Source organism: Glycine max, chromosome 17 (assembly GCF_000004515.6).
Source record: "Glycine max cultivar Williams 82 chromosome 17, Glycine_max_v4.0, whole genome shotgun sequence".
NCBI classification, from domain to species: Eukaryota; Viridiplantae; Streptophyta; class Magnoliopsida; order Fabales; family Fabaceae; genus Glycine; species Glycine max.
This window is the reverse complement of record NC_038253.2, coordinates 8,733,275-8,751,777: the sequence shown is the minus strand read 5'-3', so window position 1 is coordinate 8,751,777 and position 18,503 is coordinate 8,733,275. Positions and strand designations below refer to the sequence as shown.

The window sequence follows — 18,503 nt, the reverse complement described above, 5'->3', positions numbered from 1 at the left end:
ATTTCATTCAACATTTCTATTTTCTTCTATGTTAATTTGGAGGTATGCCAACAAATTTCCTTTTCGTTTGCTCAGTTTTCAAATAATTTCACAAAAAAAAAAAAACATTTCCATTATATTATAAATGTCCAAACAGTAGCAATATATATTTTTTATTTGATTTGATTTATTATTAAATGTCCGAGCATTGCCTTTAGCCAGACTGGTGCAAAATATGATTTTTTAAAAGTGCACGTTATAGGCTAACACACGTAAAAGGTCATTTGATAGTTTCTATGCTGGATTGCTGGTAATAAAATTTTGCTGCATTGTAAATCGTCTGTCTAAAATTTAAAAAGTACTCTGCAAACGCAAAACAAGTTTCAATCTCCTGGCCACAACTTTGGAAAACACAAAGTACACGGCCTTGTATGAGGCATTCATTCATCATTGCGGGAGCGAATACTCTGCAATGAGCACCAGTAAGCAACAAAAGATAAAAACGTGTATTCAATTTCTATCCAAATTCCAAAACACAACTAGCTCGTGAAATAAACGTGAAAATCTTCCAAATTCCAGTAAGTGGTGAATTTTACTCTCTTAATATGCATTTAATATATCTTCATATATATATATCAATCAGTCTTTTTTTAATCCAAAAATTTATAATTCCAAATTTAGGAAAAGAGAGATGAAGTAGGTGAAGCCTGAAAAATAAGAATGCAATCTTAGTCAGATTCAATAGGTGGTAGTTGGATCCGATTGAATTACAAAGATGTTTGAGATGAAAGCATGTAGATAGATGATTGGGCTAAAAATTCCCAAAGAAAGGAACCAAGCCAAGGGGAAGGGGGGCCCTCACTTGATTAATAGTCCACTGCATTTCATTCGGTGGGCTATTCACTGGCACGCCCTACACGTACGGTCCCATTCTATTCAAACCCTAATGCAATGACCAATAAGTAAATAAAAATCACTTTTTTCTATTCTTCTTTAGGGGGTGGGCTATACGGCGTTAGCCGAGGCTTTAGTGGTCCGTTTCCATTGGAAAAGTTATATGGCAAAAGGGGTGAGAGAAAGTAAAAAAGAAAAATAAAGAAAATGCCAATAATTGAATAATAATAATAATGGACCTCAAGAGTCCAAATTCGAAATCCAAAATATTTGCCCTATTTTAATTCTTTTCCGCAAACCTTATCTCCCGAACCTAACCGAACCTGTACGAAGCAGGTTCCAAATACCAGAAAGAAGACATCGAACTGGAAGGTCCAATTAGCTTCTCGGGTTCATTTCCAGGCCCAATCTCGCTTTCTCTCCGGTGAGCCTCCTTCTTTCTCTCTCCTCTCTGCAAAGCCTTAGATCTCACTCCGGTGAGCCCTCTGGCTTCGGATCCTCGTTTTCACCTTTAGATCCTGGTCACATATATACCTAGCAGCTCCCCAAACCCTAACTTTTTTATTTCGAGATTTTTCAGATGATTTTCCGGTTGAAGCCTTTTAATTTTTATTTTTTTTGAATGAATTGTTTTTTCTTCTAATTAGGTTTCCAATCTAGTGTTTTATGCTTTTGTTTGATGGAATCGTAACGTGATGCGGTCGTTCTTCAGTTTCCTGGCATTGTATTTGGTTATTTGTGTGATGAAATACTTGATCTGAACTGCGTTTTTTGTTTGTTTTTGCATTATTAGCTGTTTTAACTGTTTTTGCAGTAGTAGACCATTGAAGATATGATGTTCCAGTTTTGACTTTTGAGTTTGACCATGACCGTGTTTTATGTGGGTTCTGTGAGTAGTGCTTGATCGAGAACCTGCTGTAAACAACTTCCACTGATGAGCTTTGTTTTGTTCACTTTATGTTAGTTTAAATCCTGTATATTTTGCATGGGAGTTTTGATATGTGATAAGTTAGTGATCTCATGTTTTCTTCATATTTGTAGTATCGTATGAGTGTATCTGTGTGGAAAACATTTCCTTGTTGAAATTCACCACCATTGGTTAGCAATTTTTATTGTAGGTGAAGCAGGAAGATACACATCAAAATCAAGATGCTTAGTGTTGAAGAAGATAAAGTGGCTGCGACCCCTGATGTGAAAAATGCTCCTGTCACTACTGATTTTGATCCTAGCAATGATCTGGCTAATTTGAAAAATCAATCTGACCATAATGTAGAAAATTCTGAGTCTCAGCCTGACAAGGATCTCTCCAGTTCCAAAGCAGAAGTACTCCCTGAATCTGAAACCCAAGCTTCTAGTGGTGATGCAAATGAAGGGACATTGCCCAAATATGAATTGGACAACGCAGAAGAACCTACTAACAGTGAGTCACTGGGTAACAACCAATCAAGCAATGATGAGGGCCCACACAGCAATCAGCATGTTGAGTCTGAAGCACCACTCAACAATCCATCAGCAAGCTCTGAAGCTCCAGCTGATGATAATGTTGTTAGTTCTGAAGCTACCCTTGAGCAGAAACCTGCGTCTGAGGCACCACCAAGCAACCAGCTGCTCAATTCTGAGACACTTCCAAATAATGGTGTGCTACATTCTGAACATCAGTCTAGTGATGATGTGGTTGTATCTGAAACGCAGCAAAGCTATGAGGTGGTTTTATCTGAAACGCAGCAAAGCTACGAGGTGGTTTTATCTGAAACACGACAAAGTAATGAGGCAGTTTTATCTGAAACACATCAAAGCAATGAGGCAGTTTTTACTGAAGCACAGCAAAGCAATGAGGCAGTTTTATCTGAGACACAGCAAAGTGATGAGGTGATTTTGCCTGAAACACAGCAAAGCGACGAGGCGGTTTTATCTGAAACACAGCAAAGCGACGTGGCAGTTTTATCTGAAACACAGCAAAGTGATGAGTTGATTACATATGAAACTCATCCCAACAATGATGTGGTCATGTCAGATGCACAGCCCAACAGCGAGCCAATCATGTCTGACACACAGCCCAGCAGTGAGACAGTTACGCGTGAGACACAGCCCAGCAATGAAGCTGTCATACATGAAGCACAGCACATCAATGATGTGGTCATGTCTGAAGCTCTGCCTGAAAATGAGTTGGTGAATTCTGCAGCTGATCCCAACAATCAGCTCTCTCATCCTGAATCTCTTTCTCAGAATCACCAATTTACTAATTTACACATGATTCCTGAAGATCAGCTGCCTCAACCTGAATCGCTGCCCAACTCTGATCCACTGCCGAGTTCTGAACCAATGCAAGACATTCATCTCACAGACATTAAACCGTTACCTCATAATCATCTGGCCCAGTATGATACACTTCCCAGCAATCATCATATGGACCATTCTGAGGCAGTTTCCAACCATCAACTAACTCACTCTGAGACACTGTCCCATGAACAGCTAGCCAATTCTCATTTGTTGCCTCACTATGGGCTGCAAACTAGTGAAACACTACACGATCATCCGATAGTTAATTCTCGACCACACTATGAGATAGTCAACGCTAGCAACATACCCAGCTATGAGATAATAAATGCTGAAACTCCATTGAACAGTGAGGAACCTACTCCAGAAACTCAGCCAAGCAAGAGGAGGAAAAAGAAGTCTATAGTCTGGGAACACTTCACCATAGAAACAGTCAGTCCTGGATGTAGAAGAGCATGCTGCATGCAATGCAAGCAAAGTTTTGCCTACAGCACTGGTTCAAAAGTCGCTGGTACTAGCCACCTTAAACGCCACATTGCTAAGGGGACATGCCCAGCTCTTCTACGCGGCCAAGATCAGAATCAGTTCAGCTCATATACTCCACGTTCAAGGGGAAGTGATGCTGCTGGCAATGCTAGCAGTGCACCTAAGCGACGTTATAGATCCCCTAATACTCCTTACATAATTTTTGATCAAGATCGTTGCCGCCATGAGATTGCTAGAATGATCATTATGCATGATTACCCCCTTCACATGGTTGAGCATCCAGGATTTGTTGCATTTGTCCAAAATCTGCAGCCCCGGTTCAATATGGTGACATTTAACACAATTCAAGGAGATTGTGTTGCAACTTACCTGATGGAAAAGCAATGCGTTATGAAGTATTTTGACGGATTACCTGGACGTGTGTGTCTCACACTGGATGTTTGGACCTCAAGCCAATCTGTGGGTTATGTGTTTATTACTGGACATTTTGTCGATAGTGATTGGAAGTTGCAGAGGAGAATTCTCAATGTTGTGATGGAGCCATACCCTAATTCTGACTCCGCTCTCAGCCATGCTGTAGCTGTTTGCATTTCTGATTGGAATTTTGAGGGCAAGCTGTTTTCTATCACTTGTGGTCCGTCACTGAGTGAAGTTGCCCTTGGGAATCTCAGACCATTACTCTTTGTGAAGAATCCACTTATCCTCAATGGTCAGTTGCTAATTGGAAATTGCATTGCGCAAACCTTAAGCAGTGTTGCAAATGATTTGTTGAGCTCGGTGCATCTCACAGTAAAAAAAATCCGGGATAGTGTAAAATATGTGAAGACTTCAGAGTCACATGAGGAAAAATTCCTGGATCTCAAGCAGCAACTTCAGGTCCCTAGTGAAAGGAACCTTTTTATTGACGACCAAACCAAGTGGAATACAACATATCAGATGCTGGTGGCAGCTTCTGAACTACAGGAAGTGTTTTCTTGTTTGGACACTTCTGATCCTGATTACAAGGGTGCCCCATCTATGCAGGATTGGAAGCTGGTTGAGACCCTCTGCACATACTTGAAGCCCCTTTTTGATGCAGCAAACATTCTTACCACAGCAACTCATCCCACTGTTATTACCTTCTTCCATGAAGTTTGGAAATTGCAGTTGGATCTGTCTCGTGCTGTTGTGAGTGAGGATCCTTTCATCAGCAACCTTACTAAACCCATGCAACAAAAGATTGATAAGTACTGGAAAGATTGCAGTTTGGTTTTGGCTATTGCAGTAGTTATGGATCCTCGTTTCAAGATGAAGCTTGTTGAGTTTAGTTTCACTAAAATCTATGGCGAGGATGCCCATGAATATGTTAAGATTGTTGATGATGGAATTCATGAGCTGTTTCACGAGTATGTAGCCCTTCCCCTGCCACTAACCCCGGCTTATGCAGAAGAAGGAAATGCTGGAAGTCACCCGAGGGCTGGGGAATCTCCAGGAGGAACTCTGATGCCAGATAATGGACTAACAGATTTTGATGTCTACATCATGGAAACATCCAGCCATCAAATGAAGTCTGAACTGGACCAGTATCTGGAAGAATCACTGTTGCCACGTGTTCCGGACTTTGATGTATTGGGTTGGTGGAAGCTAAACAAACTCAAGTACCCTACTCTTTCCAAGATGGCTCGGGATATATTGTCTGTTCCGGTTTCAAGTGTTCCTCCTGAATCTGTCTTTGATACAAAAGTCAAAGAGATGGATCAGTATAGAAGTTCCTTGCGGCCAGAGACAGTAGAGGCCATTGTATGTGCAAAAGACTGGATGCAGTATGGAGCAGCCGAAGCTTCCAATGCGATCGTGAAAATGGAGTTCTAGATTTTATTCATGTAATTTTTGTTTAGGAGAGGGTGGGAAAGCCCACGGGAAGGGTATGTGAAAGAAAGACCACAGCATGCATTGCGATATTTTATAAACCTGCAAGTTCTCTTTTAGGTTGTTGTACTCTTTATGTATGATGGTAGGTGCTTGTATTTTACTTGTATTTCTTAGTTCTCTGTTAGAGCATCTTGGTGATATTTAATGTGTAGAGTTGGACCTGAATGCCTTAATTCTAGTTTACTTTTCTAGATTAGATGCTAGAACAGATCTCCCCTCCTTAAGGTGATTCGTCCATGTGATAATTTATGTCCTCAATATTCAATCACCAAAGAATCCACGTAATTTTGATGCATGTTGCTTATAGTTAGGAGTCTATTGCTACCGTATTGGATATGCTTCCCACACTCCGCTGCTGTATGTAGAATCCACCGCTTTTTGTTTTTCTCTTCCTGAAATGTGTCGGTGTTCCTCTAAACATTTCTGAACAAATATAAGATAGCTTAAACCGTAAGTTGATGATAATGGAATTGTTTTATAGATTAGAGGGTACGTGACCTATAGTTTTTCTCCGGTTATTACCTTTGTATTTTTATTTCAGTAGAAACTCCTTTATGTTCCTATGCAGGTTACATGGTTTCTATTGCTTCTTTATCTCATAGATTAGGTTGCCTATATTGCCTCTACTGTCTTTACGAGACTCAACCATTTTATCCTTCCGTTAAGGTTTATCTATCCCTTGGTATGACAATTTTTCACTTGAAAAAACAACTATGTTAATTGTACGATTGTTGGATAAATTTGTGTTTGTCATGCTTACATTGTATAAACAGTTTGGGGTGTGTATGGAGTGGATGAGATTATATGATTTGTTCATATTTGCTTTAATTTGGGTTTTTTCATCAATTCAATTTAGCCTTTTAATCGTATACCTATATCTTTCTGTATGAGTGTGTGGTTTCGTAGGCTCACCTCACTGATTTGTGATTCATTACTAGTAATCCATAGTGTCATTCTCATACAAAGAACATACGTCTGCTTTCAGTTATTTAATATACTTTTTATAGTTAGGGTGGTTGAGTGTCATACACATGCTTTTTCTCTTGCATAGGGAATTCATAATTAATATTCCTGTTTAGATAGTAGGGAGTTTAAAAGAAGTAATGCGCTTTTCTTTTTCCAATTGATTTAAACAACACAATGAAACAAAAAAGCATAGTAGAATGCATCATGTTTTTATTCAACATTTATGAATGTTTTGGTGGTGGGAGTCATGAGGATCAACCAATTTTAAGCAAAAAGAGTTTAGCACACTTTAAGAAGAAAGAAGAGTAAGAAACATGTATTCAATTCCTATCGAAATTCCATAACAGGTAGCTCGTGAAATCTTACAAAGTGGAAATTGTTGAAAACCCTCTCCTTGTCTATTCTATCCTACCCAGCAAAAGAAAGAAATACCACAAAAGCATAGCAATGTCCTCTCCCTCTCTGATTGCAACAACTAACTAACAAGAAAGACTGTAAACTAACTCAACTAAGTGAACCCAGTGTCCCTCTTGGGGCAAATGATCTATGTTGAAGGTGAGCAAGCCTGAATCAGCATCGTAATCGAAATCCAGCAGCTCATGGTTTCCCAGCAAACACTTTGTTGGTCTGGCAGAAGAATAAGCCCCAAACTTACCACACCCTTTGATCTCCAAACGAACCAACCCATCCTCCTCGAAGACCAGCCCTTCAACAGCAGCACCAGCATTGAACATGTTCACAAGTCCAAGAGGCGCAAAGCTGTAGCCACCACCCAAAACCTTCTTAATAGGCGCAACAGCATACACCTCGTGCTCCAACACCTTAAGGGACACCGGCAGCGCCACATTGTGAGGAAGAACAATCAGCTGCCCGGAGTGGTGAGAGTAGAGCGCACAATCACCGTTCCAATCATGGGCGTCATCAGCAGCCTCCGCAATGAGGTGAACATCACAAGCCCTCACATATCCAGTGATGGCATCACCACCAGAATAGTCCGTACTATGAAACGCATTCTTCCTCTCAGTAGCACTCCAGGCAGCACCTTGACAGTTATAAACCCCCAACACCCCACCCAACTTGTTCATATTCCATATTTTCAGCAGACTAACTCCATCGCGGGCCGGGTCGGTGAACAAGCAATCCTTAGTGGGCCTTCCTGGTAGACGGGCCCGTAAAATCGACCCATCGGGCAAGACCAGTTTCTTGAGCAGATCAAAGTTATGCTTCCCCGGCGCGTCGCTGACGTAGATGGGCCCACCGCTGATGGCCCTAGCGGAAGCGTGGTACTCCGCAGCAGGGTGAAGGGAGTGAAACATATCCCAATCCGGCAACATAATCTCCCCAAGGAAAACGCTATTGTACGCCACGGACGCCACGTGGATAGTGTGCGACACCGGATCACGCGGGTAGAAATCATCGGAAGCCCTCACCACCGCCGTCTGTTTGGAGCAGTAGAGCGCGTCCGTGTTGTGGCTCATGCAGGCGATGCACCCATTGTCAGGGAAGTTTCTAGAAATCGAAGCGTCAAGGGCCTGATGGTAATTCCTCGTGAGTTCCACCCTTCCACCGAGTCCTGCACCCAGAGTCTCTAAGATGCATTGCACGTCCACCTTAACGCCGTCGACACCCGCGGACGCCAGATAACTGTGTAATTGGTCGTAAAACGTGAACACCTTCTTCGGGTTCACCAGGCCCAACCCCTGAACCGCTAACGGGTCCACTTTCCACGTGGGCTCGTTCTCTGTTACTCCACTCGACACGTTCGGGTACTTCATTACGGAGCCGTACTCTTCCATTTCCTTCACCCCTGGACGAACCCCTCCCCAGTAACCCGTGATCGCGTGCCATACGTACACGTTTTTCACTGAATGCTTCTTCTTCGCTATCTCCACGATGTTCTTAATCCCTAATTCTGGCTCCTCCTTCTTCTGGAACTTCGCGTTCTCTTTTATTCCAGTTAGCCTCTGCAACGAATTTGAGTTCTTGTCGTCACCGCCCACCGACTGCCAGCCGTCGTCGATGATGACGAACTTCGGCGGCGTGCCGCCGCCTGCGAGGGACTGAATTCCGGCCTCGACTCCTTCCTGAGTGACTTCCTGGTAGAAAGCATCCCAAGTGCACCAGCCGAAGCAATCCACGATGCCAGGGAGTTTCTTCTCGTGGCGGAGGCGGAAAGTCTTGAGGTGGTTCCGAACTGAACGGAATGCGTGGTGAATGGTGGCGAATGGGTCGGTGCCGGCGCTGATGAAGAGAGCGTGGGTGAACGACGACGTTTTAATGTCGACGTCGCCACTCTCGAGGCAGAGCTGGAGTTGGTCGTTGGAGTCACCCTGGAGGCACGCTCTGAATGAGCCTTCCACGAGAGGTAGAAAGACTGTGTACACGATCTGGTTCTGGTTTTTGTCGTTATCTGACTCCAGGTGGGACCCATCTTTGGTTTCCACCAACAGAAATTGAGTCTCCAACGGAATGTCCCTTCCTCGATCTCCCATTTTCTGGGCCATCCACCACAGCTTGAACCGGAAGCACGCCATGAACCGGACGTCCTTCAACGTTCCCAACGAAACCACCTGCCTACTGTCTTCCTTCTCGAAATCCACTCCGAGAAACATTCCTTCCACCGTCGATGTCTCCACCACGTTCTCCGGCATTCCGGTCAAAATCGTTCGCTCCTTCACCACCAGCTTCCCCTCCGAAACACGAACAACAGGTTTTATCGTCATCTCTTTATCTTCCCCTACGTTCCTCTGCAGTTAAATCAAATCATCAATTTTTCATTAATAAAATGAAATGAGGAATTTAGGGATTTGGATTTTGATTTTTACCTTGGATGATACCACTGGAAACACTCGATTGAAGAAATGTCTGCGAATTCGAAAATATGCAGAAGGAAACCATTGCCGTTAGCAAAACAAAAGATCAAAAAGATAAGTGAAAATATAATTATAAGCAGATAGATGGATAATATGTACCAGAAATTGAGAGTTGCTTCTTATTGGGTAATCTTAGATGGGTGCCTGAAAGGAAAGTGTGTGGATGGAGAGAAAGAAATTGGGATTTGGTATTTATAAGGAGATAAGAACTATGGCATAGATTTGAAACCATTGTTAAAATGTTCTTCCTTAACACTCATCAAACCATCATCGTCTGCTGCGGTGTTGCTAACTGTCTTAAATAATAAAAAATCTGCGATTGGTCCAACTCGCTCTTTTTTTACATTGGATGGAGTCGCCACGTTGGATCCACGCCCGCGCAATTAAGAAAGAAAAAAACCAAGTAAAAGTGGAGAACGTGGTACGACACGACGTTTCACGCAGCTTTTTATCGACTTCAGCTCGTTCATTATTGGACACCTGTGCAATTTCGGTTGGGTAAAATTATAATGTCCAAAAAATTATATATATATATATATATATATATATGTGTGTGTATTTTTTTATTTTTTTTTTTAGTTTTGACGTTTGAGGTCTACTATCTCTGTTGCTTACGCCTACAACCCCGTTAGAGTATGGGCTTGTGAAGCTCAAATACACAACCGCGTTACTTGGCCTGGTATGTTAGTGGTTAATGTGTGGGTTAAGTATTCGAATTAGTATTAGCCTATTAGGATTAGCTTGTGAATTTTGAGACTTGTCTTGTCGTGGTAGTCAAGCTATTAGGTTTAATTTAATACTACTTAATTTGACATAAGTTCCCGATATAATTTCGTGGCTTGTTGAGATTTTGGAAGTAATAATTGCAAGTGACAAATTCTTATTGGCCCATTGCCTATAATTGGAGTATGCCACGGATGCTGCTGATATGGGATGGCCTATTGATAGGTACATATTTTGGATTAAAAAAGGGTATTATGAGGGTTTAGCGGAGTGAGCTGGAGCTAACGTGATTTTGCAGAACATAAGTAGGAAATATCTTGGGAAGATGTAAATGGTCCGTCCACTTGGGCAATTGGCTAGTGGTTGGATACTGAATACGGGTACAAGTTCCAGAGTCCAGACTGATTGAACCATTTGATCGTCTTTTTAGGACGGTGGCACAGGTATTTGATTATTTTAAAATCGGTTTTCTATTTTCTTATAAGTTTTTAACTCAATCATTGGAATAAATGATTCATACATGTCGGATCATTCACCAGAGAGGATAAGATTTTGAGGCTTGTTCATGAAAGTAGATTCAAGCAATCTGCGGATATTCTACTTTAAGGATCTAATTGATGTCAGATGCAATGGGAAAATAACTAGATGCAAAGTACTTAAATTTTTCATTCACTAATCCACTGTTATTTTAATATTTTCTTTTCAAATTTCATATACCGTTCACACACAATAATGTTATGTTGTTATTGTTGAAATTTTTTAACAAATTTGCAACATAACTGGGTAAAAATACAAGAAAAAGACATAATTAGGATATATATATATATATATAATGTTAATTCAAAAGATAGTGTATAAAAAATTTTATGTATCAACCTATTATGACGCCCATGTATACCACTCTCATTAGCAACAAGGTTCATCTTATTAGTAGCATAAAAAAACATTGGGTAATAGCTAAACTCTCTAAATACTATATATCGTGATAATTGACCAGATCGTAGTTATGTTCTTTGGAGTTCTCACAAAAGAAGCTTATCACGTGAGTCAGCAAATCTAAAATAAAATATCTCAACGCCTTAGGATCAAGATGTGGACATTTTGGCCCTAATTTATTGAGGTTGACAATGGCTTTGGAGTTTGGATAATAATATTTATTTTAAAAAAACTATTATACTAGTACCATTTTTTACAACATTAATGAAATTTTATATTATTTTTGAAATGATGAAACAACCGAACAAATGTTTTAAAATGCTATTTCTCTTTTAAAAATAAACAAAATATAAATCTAACGTAATGATTGGTGTCAAAATACAATTTTCCTTTGGCTTTTTTTTTCTTATATTCAAGTGCCCCTACTATTCTGTAGGTTTTTTTTTTCTGGGAGAAGCTTATAATAAATTTTACTATAAGATAAAGAAAGAGAGGGGGTTAAATAACTTAAATTAATTTCATTAAAATAAAACCTAGTTTTCTGAATATATATATATATAATTCCCCTAATGATATTATTGACAAATTGTCTTATACTGAAAAGTGTAAAAGCATAGCATGAATACTAGAAGAGGAAGAAAAGTGTGGATGTGAATGAGTCAAAATTGTGGACGGAAAATGGATTGGTGATTTTTTGTTTTTGTCCTCCAATATATTCGTTTAAGACGACCTTTAAAAATGATGGCAACTTATCGCCACTAGACATATCAACGGGCATTAAGCAATCACATTAGTTATAGACTTTAATAATTAGTTAATTTTTTACGATTAAAAATTATGGTAAGACAAGTTAAAATTGATTTCTCCCAATTATAATTCAGGCACTCATGAGTGTAATGCCATCTATAAGCAGCATTCAAAGCCAGTCAGATAGTTTTTCTCAACATCTGCAATATAGCTTCAGGATCTCTTATCTCCTCCTGGCTTTCTTGTGATTCATCATTCCCTTGTGTAAAATCTGCAGTAGTGTATGTTCTAATTCCTGGGCCATGTCCTCCAGTATCCCTTTCCCTTCCTTGCTGTGCTCGCCTGACTTCCTTTTGATGCTCAGTTAGTTCTAACCTCCTCTTTTTAAAACTTAAAGGAGGTGATTCTTTTAGTGTATCCAACACTAGTTCCACCCTCTTAGAGCTCCTGTTATGTTTTGCAGAGACCCTATATCCCTCTAGAGCATCATTGGCTTCGTCATGAGAATAACATTTTTGAAGACATGGTAGGCTTCTCTTCTGGAGTTTTAACCTTCCATTTCTGGATAACTTGTCCAAAACACAAAGCAGACTCGAGGGGAAATCCAAAATAATTTGCTGACCAAACGTAGAATTCCAAAAGTTGATGGTTGGTTCTGAAATGGAGGGGTATGGGTGATCAAGAGTTTTTTCAAACAGAGGTTCATGAAGTTTGAGTAAAGCAGAACCGAAGTTGACTGGTGGTTTACTTCTTCTTAAGCAGCTAAGAATTTCTGTCCACAGAAGTTGAAGTTGGTCGTTTGTTCTTTCATCCTGCATTCCCATATTTGATAGCCATTGAAGCAGTGGGCAGGAAACATTCTGCAGTCAAGTACATGGAAGATTACAGGCTGGTTTAATAGAATGAAAATTATCAAGTAATGGAGGTTCTCTGCAAATTAAATCAACTTAGCCCCAAAAACAATAAATGAATGCAATGAAAGACAAAGGTAAACGGAAGTCTAACTCAAAGAAATAAGATCTACTCATGGTACTGCTTATCAACAACCCATTGATTGTCAAATTGGTTTAAGAAAGCTTAATAAAAGTCATCAGTCACTAATTTCTTTTGAATGCATCCACTTTATACAGTTCCCTTTCCCGCTCTCTCAGATTAAAAGGCCAATCATAATTGAGCCCTCTATCATTGAGTAATTAGGAGTAATGAAGTAATCCCTCTTCTTACCCATTGCAGCATATAAGTATACATGAATCACAGAAGCTACTTGAATGAACTGATAAGTAGGAATAGGAGTAACAAACCTCGAGAAAATGAAGAATATCTTGCTTCCAGTGAAGGCAACTAATAGAGCATGCCAGTGCAGAATACAGCCTGCGATTTATGAAAAAGTGAGAGTCAAGCAGAGTAACCTATTGAACAACCAAGCATGCAGCAGTTAAAAAAAAAAGCATGCATGCATTGCAGCAGAGTATTTATATTTGACTGACCTTGAGGTCCCAACAAAACCAGGCAGTGGGTCTCTAACCATCTTTATCCTCAATAAATTCATATACCTGAAATGCCACAAGAAAATGATCAGCGGCAACTTAGATTTACAAATCCCTTGGTTTTGTACATGGCTAAATGCTTGAAATACCCATTTAGAGTAGGTTAGTTAATACCCAAAGGTCATGTTACAATCAAAACAATATTCATACTTGTTAAGTAAAGCAGAAAAATACATATCAGGCAGTCAATTACTTGAATAAGTTGTTATCATAATCTCAACATTCTAAATTTTTAATAACTTCACCCTAGAAAGAGAATAGGCACCAATTTATAAAATTAAGCACAAAAGAAAAATATGATGAAATGCCAATGACATTGCTTTTTTACATCCCCAACTCACACCGGATGGGTGCAATTTCATTGTTATCAAGCTAATGAACAAGTAAATTCATGTTGAAGATGCACTTTTTCTTCCATTCAACTTTTATATCAACCAAGGATATGAAACAGATACCCAGAGGCAGAGAAAGAAAGACAGAACAATTATTTAACAACTACAAATGCATATCATATTGTTACAAAACATTATCAAACTTACTTGGCAACAAATTTTAAGCAGTTCTTTATGCAGCACAATATTTTGCTATCACAGTCAAATTTACTTCTGTCCAACTCAGAAACTAATTCCAAAGTCTGAATCTGCTCTAGAATGCATATCAAGAAATTGCCAGATAAATGAAGGATGCCATGATCCACATCCTTGCATGCTGACTCCAAATCAGTGCCACTCTCAACCATGCCACCATTTTCATCAAGGCAGTTGCTTAACAACATGCACAGATCCCCAGAGAAATTGGTGGCTGATGAGCATCCAAAGCCTAAAGCACTAAGAGATCCATAAAGTGATTTCCAGGTTTGAATAACCAGTTCAAAACCCCTCTTTCTTTCTTGTGATACAGGATATTTATCCAAAGAGGCACTATTGTTTGACAAGGTCATTCTTGGAACTTCAGAATGTGCCACGATGGGGTAAATTAAAAGATGGCATATGGAAGAATATACAGTGCTGTCGGACAAGGCTTCCTGTAGTGACTTGCAGTTTGCATCAGATACACAATAGTTCAGACTTTGAGCTAATGATATCCATATGCTTAAGTAAATTGGTCGAACGTGTCTGTACAACAAGTCAATACTGGTGAGGAGATTTTCCAGGAGATCACTTGAACAAAATATAAATTTAAAATATTCACACATCCCTTGTGAAATGTGGTCTGATTGATGGGATTTCTTTGTTAACTGAACCATCATATGGAAGTACAGTGCTATCAAATAAATCAATGGAGAAACCTTATCCATATAAGAAATACAACCAACACCCAGAAATTTTAGATGTTTCTTATGATCAACTGATTGCATGTCCTCAATGTACTTTAAATCTAAAGAAAACTTGTACAGAGGAGATCCCAAGATAGAAGGACCTAACTCCTTTGTGGTAGCATCTATAAACTGAATGGAAGTACAATAAACATCATAATTTTCATCGACATCTGAGCATAAATCTTCACATACTTTCTTGATGAACTTTAGTAATGAGTTCAAACACTGCATAATACCATCATAATCGGTAGATGGACTTTCCACATCCAGTTTGACTCCCTTCAGAATATATATGAATAACTTCAAGGTAGTATTATAAACATGACTTCTATGATCACAAGTGACAGTTGGCCTAGATGCTTGATGGATGAGATGAAAAATCATATTCAGATAAAAGTCCAATTGATTGATATTCCATGGCATCCATCTAATTAGGTGTTGCTTCCAGGAACATTTTCCAGATAGAGAAGGTCCATTTTCAGATATTTTGTGGCTTACCGGGCCAGTTGACTGGTAGAAGACATCCATACACTTCTGTGAAATGCTATCACTAAGCAGATCAAGGCCCAAGTTCCATAAGCAGATGCTATTGCTATTAGGTCCATTCTGAAATATTGCTTTAAGTATAGGCTCTAAAACCATTTTTATCACTGATGGTTCATTGATAGAGATATCAAGCTTATGTAGCAAATAACACCACGTGTTCAAGCAGGATGAATGAACAGATATATCACATTTACTGGACATGATGCCAATCAGTGGAGTCATTATTAGCTTTATGCTTTTTAAAAACCCATTTGCTTGATCATCACATTTTTTCCTTCCTAATGAATGCTGTTTCTCGAGAGAATTCTCCTCAGCTGATTTACTTTTCTCAGAAACAAATGTTGGACAGTGAACAAGAGCATCAATAAGACCTTCCCAAGCAACCTGCACATAGAACACTTGAAAAGGTCACATAAGCTGATAGGCAGCAATAGGAAAATGATGATAACAACTATCTCTATGCATTAGTCTCGGAATGTCGATCAAATTTCTTTAAGCCACTTTCTGTCATGTACTCGTGACACTTCAAATATTAAACAGCTTTACAACCTAAACGTAGTTTATCCTTGTTAATCATGGATGAGATGAAACAGTGACTCATATGGTACCTGTGTAGCAATTTGAATTTGAGGGTCAAGATCTGTAAATGTACGTTCAGGAATTTTCAGCATATCATTAACTAAATGTCTATTCCTTGAAGCATAGGATCCAAGCATTCGGACAAACCATCCCCATGCATGAATAGCTTGAATCTTCATACCATTATCTAGCAAATCCTTCATCCCATTGAGCAATTTTATCTTCATATCTTTGACAATAACCTATTGAAAAAAAAAATAAGGTAAGTTGACAAGGAGACCTAAGAGCACAAGTTTAAACTTCAAACCACCACCATCTGAACCTTACAGAACAGGTATAACATGTCATGGACATGATATTAATTTGTTTTGTTTTCCATTTTGCAATACCACAAAAGAATAATTTAGATAAAAATGTAGGCAGCATGGATTACAAGTAGCCACTAAATTACAAGCCTGCCTAGACAAAATATTGTAATTCATATCATTTGCATAAGCATAAGCACATAAAAAACAATAGTCTTTATAGCTTAAATAGCCATAATATAATCATGCCATGCCACTAGAGTACAGAGCCCATCTCTTTTTATCGAATATCACATAAGGTTTTGGTACCTTAGAGAGATCCAGAGAAGGAGGAATGACTGTGGATCTGATCTTCAACAGGCACCTTTCTGAGGCATCCCTCCCCCTCTTATCTGTGCTGATAAGTCTCCTGTATATTGGAGGAGCCCATATATGGGATGATCCTTTCATTTGCTCACTTAGTTGACCAGAAAGCTTCATTACAGCCTGTCATCCAAAGGTTAAAAGATGAGTATCAAAAGAAAACGGTACCCCTAGAGATGAATTCGACAAATAAATATGCAACAAGATCCAGACCATTACAATCAGCCAGGCATGCATAAAAGAACATTTCATGTTAGTCAGTGGTTAAAAAAATGAACAAGATGCTAGTATAACATTAACATTGTTTACATAGGCACAGTTTTTCTTTCAAGGTTATAGTGACAGCTGACAACTGACAAGACATATATCTAGCAATAATGAGTAAAAAAAAGTGATAATTTTGATCCTCTTTGTAATATAATTTAAGAAGAAAAAAAAGTCCATCAAATTGGTAAGAAAGTGGTACATTCTATTAAAAAAATCTAGAAGGAGCAATTGGCTAATCTCTAAAGCATTTAAAAAATGACTAGAAGTGTGGAGTTAACTGTAGTTCTTTAGGTACTTTTAGAGCTATTCTGTAAACAGAATTAAAGCTTCACCTTGGTGACTTATGCAACTGTGTTGACTTTTAATACAAATTTTTATTGCGCAGCTTATTGAGGTTAAATTCTAATTCTAATTGGAAAACAGCACCAAAACAGCTAAGGAACAACCTACAAGTTTTGTCCAATTTTATTTGATCATGTATAGCACCCAAGTGCTAAGGAGAGGGAACTGTACCTGGGTAGCTTCAAATGTTGTGGACAAAGAACCCATAGGATTGTCTAGGGCATGAACAATTGCCCGTAACAAAGAAGGAAAGTGAGTATCAAGAAACGATGCACCTAACTGTTGGACAGACAAGCACCATACCCCTAAATTACAAGCAGACTGCATCAATAGTTAACGAAGTTAATGTAAATACAACACATAAAAACTGTAGAACAAGTGAAAACGCTTATCAAGAGTGAAATGAACATCAGACTAGCCTTTAATTTTGTAGTAGTAATAAGTTTGGGCAATGCGCCCAACACCAAATTGGCATCATCCACTGCAAAAGCAAGAGAAAATCAGCTTCGCAGAGAAAAAGAAAAGAAAAGAAAATCGGTGCATGTTTGAATTGAAGTTAGAAATGCTGTGTGCATGTTTCAATGCAAATCCAACGGATAAAAGTAAAATGAAAGTAAAAGCAAGGTTCTGATCCTTTCATAAAATTACTTTCTGTCTCAAAAGAACTTTTTCACGTGAAAGCCAAGCATGCACTCGATAGGTTGAATAACATAACAGGGAAACAAGATACCTCGAAGGATGGACACGACGGAGGGATGATAAAGCATGAAGCCCAAACACTTCAAGGCTTGTGTGGATCTAACAGACAGATAAATACAATAATGAAAATTCTAACTATACAGAAGAAAAATAAAGAAGTTAAAACGAATGAATGGTGAGAAAGTGGAAGTTGATGCTCACATTTCTTCATCGTGGTCGTTGGAAATGTCGGAGACGATGGAAGAGATTATGGATTGAGAGGAGTGAGCGAGGGATTGAAGCGAAAAAGGGTTGGCGCAAGAATGTTGCTGAAATTGAAAGAGTGCTGAATAGCCCGAGGATTTGTTGAACTTGTCATCTGAATAAATTAAACTATGGATTTCTTGGATCTCTTCTGACATTGTTTTGAATTTTTTCCTGAACAAAGAAAGGAAACCCCTCACTCACTCGCACAACCTCATCAGCGTCACCGATGAAAGACGCAGCCAGAACCAATCCTTCGCGCCAAAACCCGGTTTCGCGGTAAAGCCCTACTGAAAAAATCAATGCTTTCAGAATATTTTTAATTGCTTATTAATATTATAATTTCTTAATGGATAATAATATTTTTTTAATCAAAAACAAGTACCGATTTTATAATAATTGAGTTAAGCCCACTGCTTATGAATAATAATATGATAGTTATAAGGAGAGTTTGTATTTCTATATAATCAATATTTCTAAATGAATACTTGATGTTTTGTGG

At 39.0% G+C, this 18,503-nt stretch overlaps 3 protein-coding genes across 5 annotated transcripts; 1 reads left to right on the top strand and 2 right to left on the bottom strand.

Moving 5' to 3' along the window:
* Nucleotides 1–877: 877 nt before the first annotated feature.
* On the top strand, nt 878–5,712 carry LOC106796714 (zinc finger BED domain-containing protein DAYSLEEPER). Of its 3 annotated transcripts, none has more exons than XM_014769644.3 (2): nt 878–1,297; nt 1,992–5,712. In XM_014769644.3, exon 2 carries the CDS (start codon nt 2,023–2,025, stop codon nt 5,485–5,487), a length of 3,465 nt encoding a protein of 1,154 aa, XP_014625130.1. In that variant the 5' UTR covers nt 878–1,297; nt 1,992–2,022; the 3' UTR covers nt 5,488–5,712. The 3 variants fall into 3 exon arrangements, with proteins under 3 accessions (XP_014625130.1, XP_014625131.1, XP_040867093.1); XM_014769645.3 differs by having other exon boundaries at nt 1,134–1,297; nt 1,977–5,712; XM_041011159.1 differs by having other exon boundaries at nt 1,134–1,297; nt 1,688–5,712.
* Nucleotides 5,713–6,830: 1,118 nt separating this feature from the next.
* Nucleotides 6,831–9,687, bottom strand: LOC102663960 (probable galactinol--sucrose galactosyltransferase 6). Its single transcript, XM_006600678.4, has 3 exons — nt 9,486–9,687; nt 9,339–9,394; nt 6,831–9,260 (listed from the first exon to the last, which is right to left on the bottom strand). Exons 1-3 carry the CDS (start codon nt 9,616–9,618, stop codon nt 6,993–6,995), a joined length of 2,457 nt encoding a protein of 818 aa, XP_006600741.1. The 5' UTR covers nt 9,619–9,687; the 3' UTR covers nt 6,831–6,992.
* A 2,231-nt stretch (nt 9,688–11,918) lies between these two features.
* On the bottom strand, nt 11,919–18,278 carry LOC100782723 (uncharacterized). The gene is made up of 10 exons (XM_006600677.4): nt 17,960–18,278; nt 17,790–17,857; nt 17,479–17,540; nt 17,231–17,380; nt 16,397–16,573; nt 15,812–16,024; nt 13,879–15,587; nt 13,280–13,345; nt 13,094–13,163; nt 11,919–12,652 (listed from the first exon to the last, which is right to left on the bottom strand). Exons 1-10 carry the CDS (start codon nt 18,157–18,159, stop codon nt 11,972–11,974), a joined length of 3,396 nt encoding a protein of 1,131 aa, XP_006600740.1. The 5' UTR covers nt 18,160–18,278; the 3' UTR covers nt 11,919–11,971.
* Nucleotides 18,279–18,503: the final 225 nt, after the last annotated feature.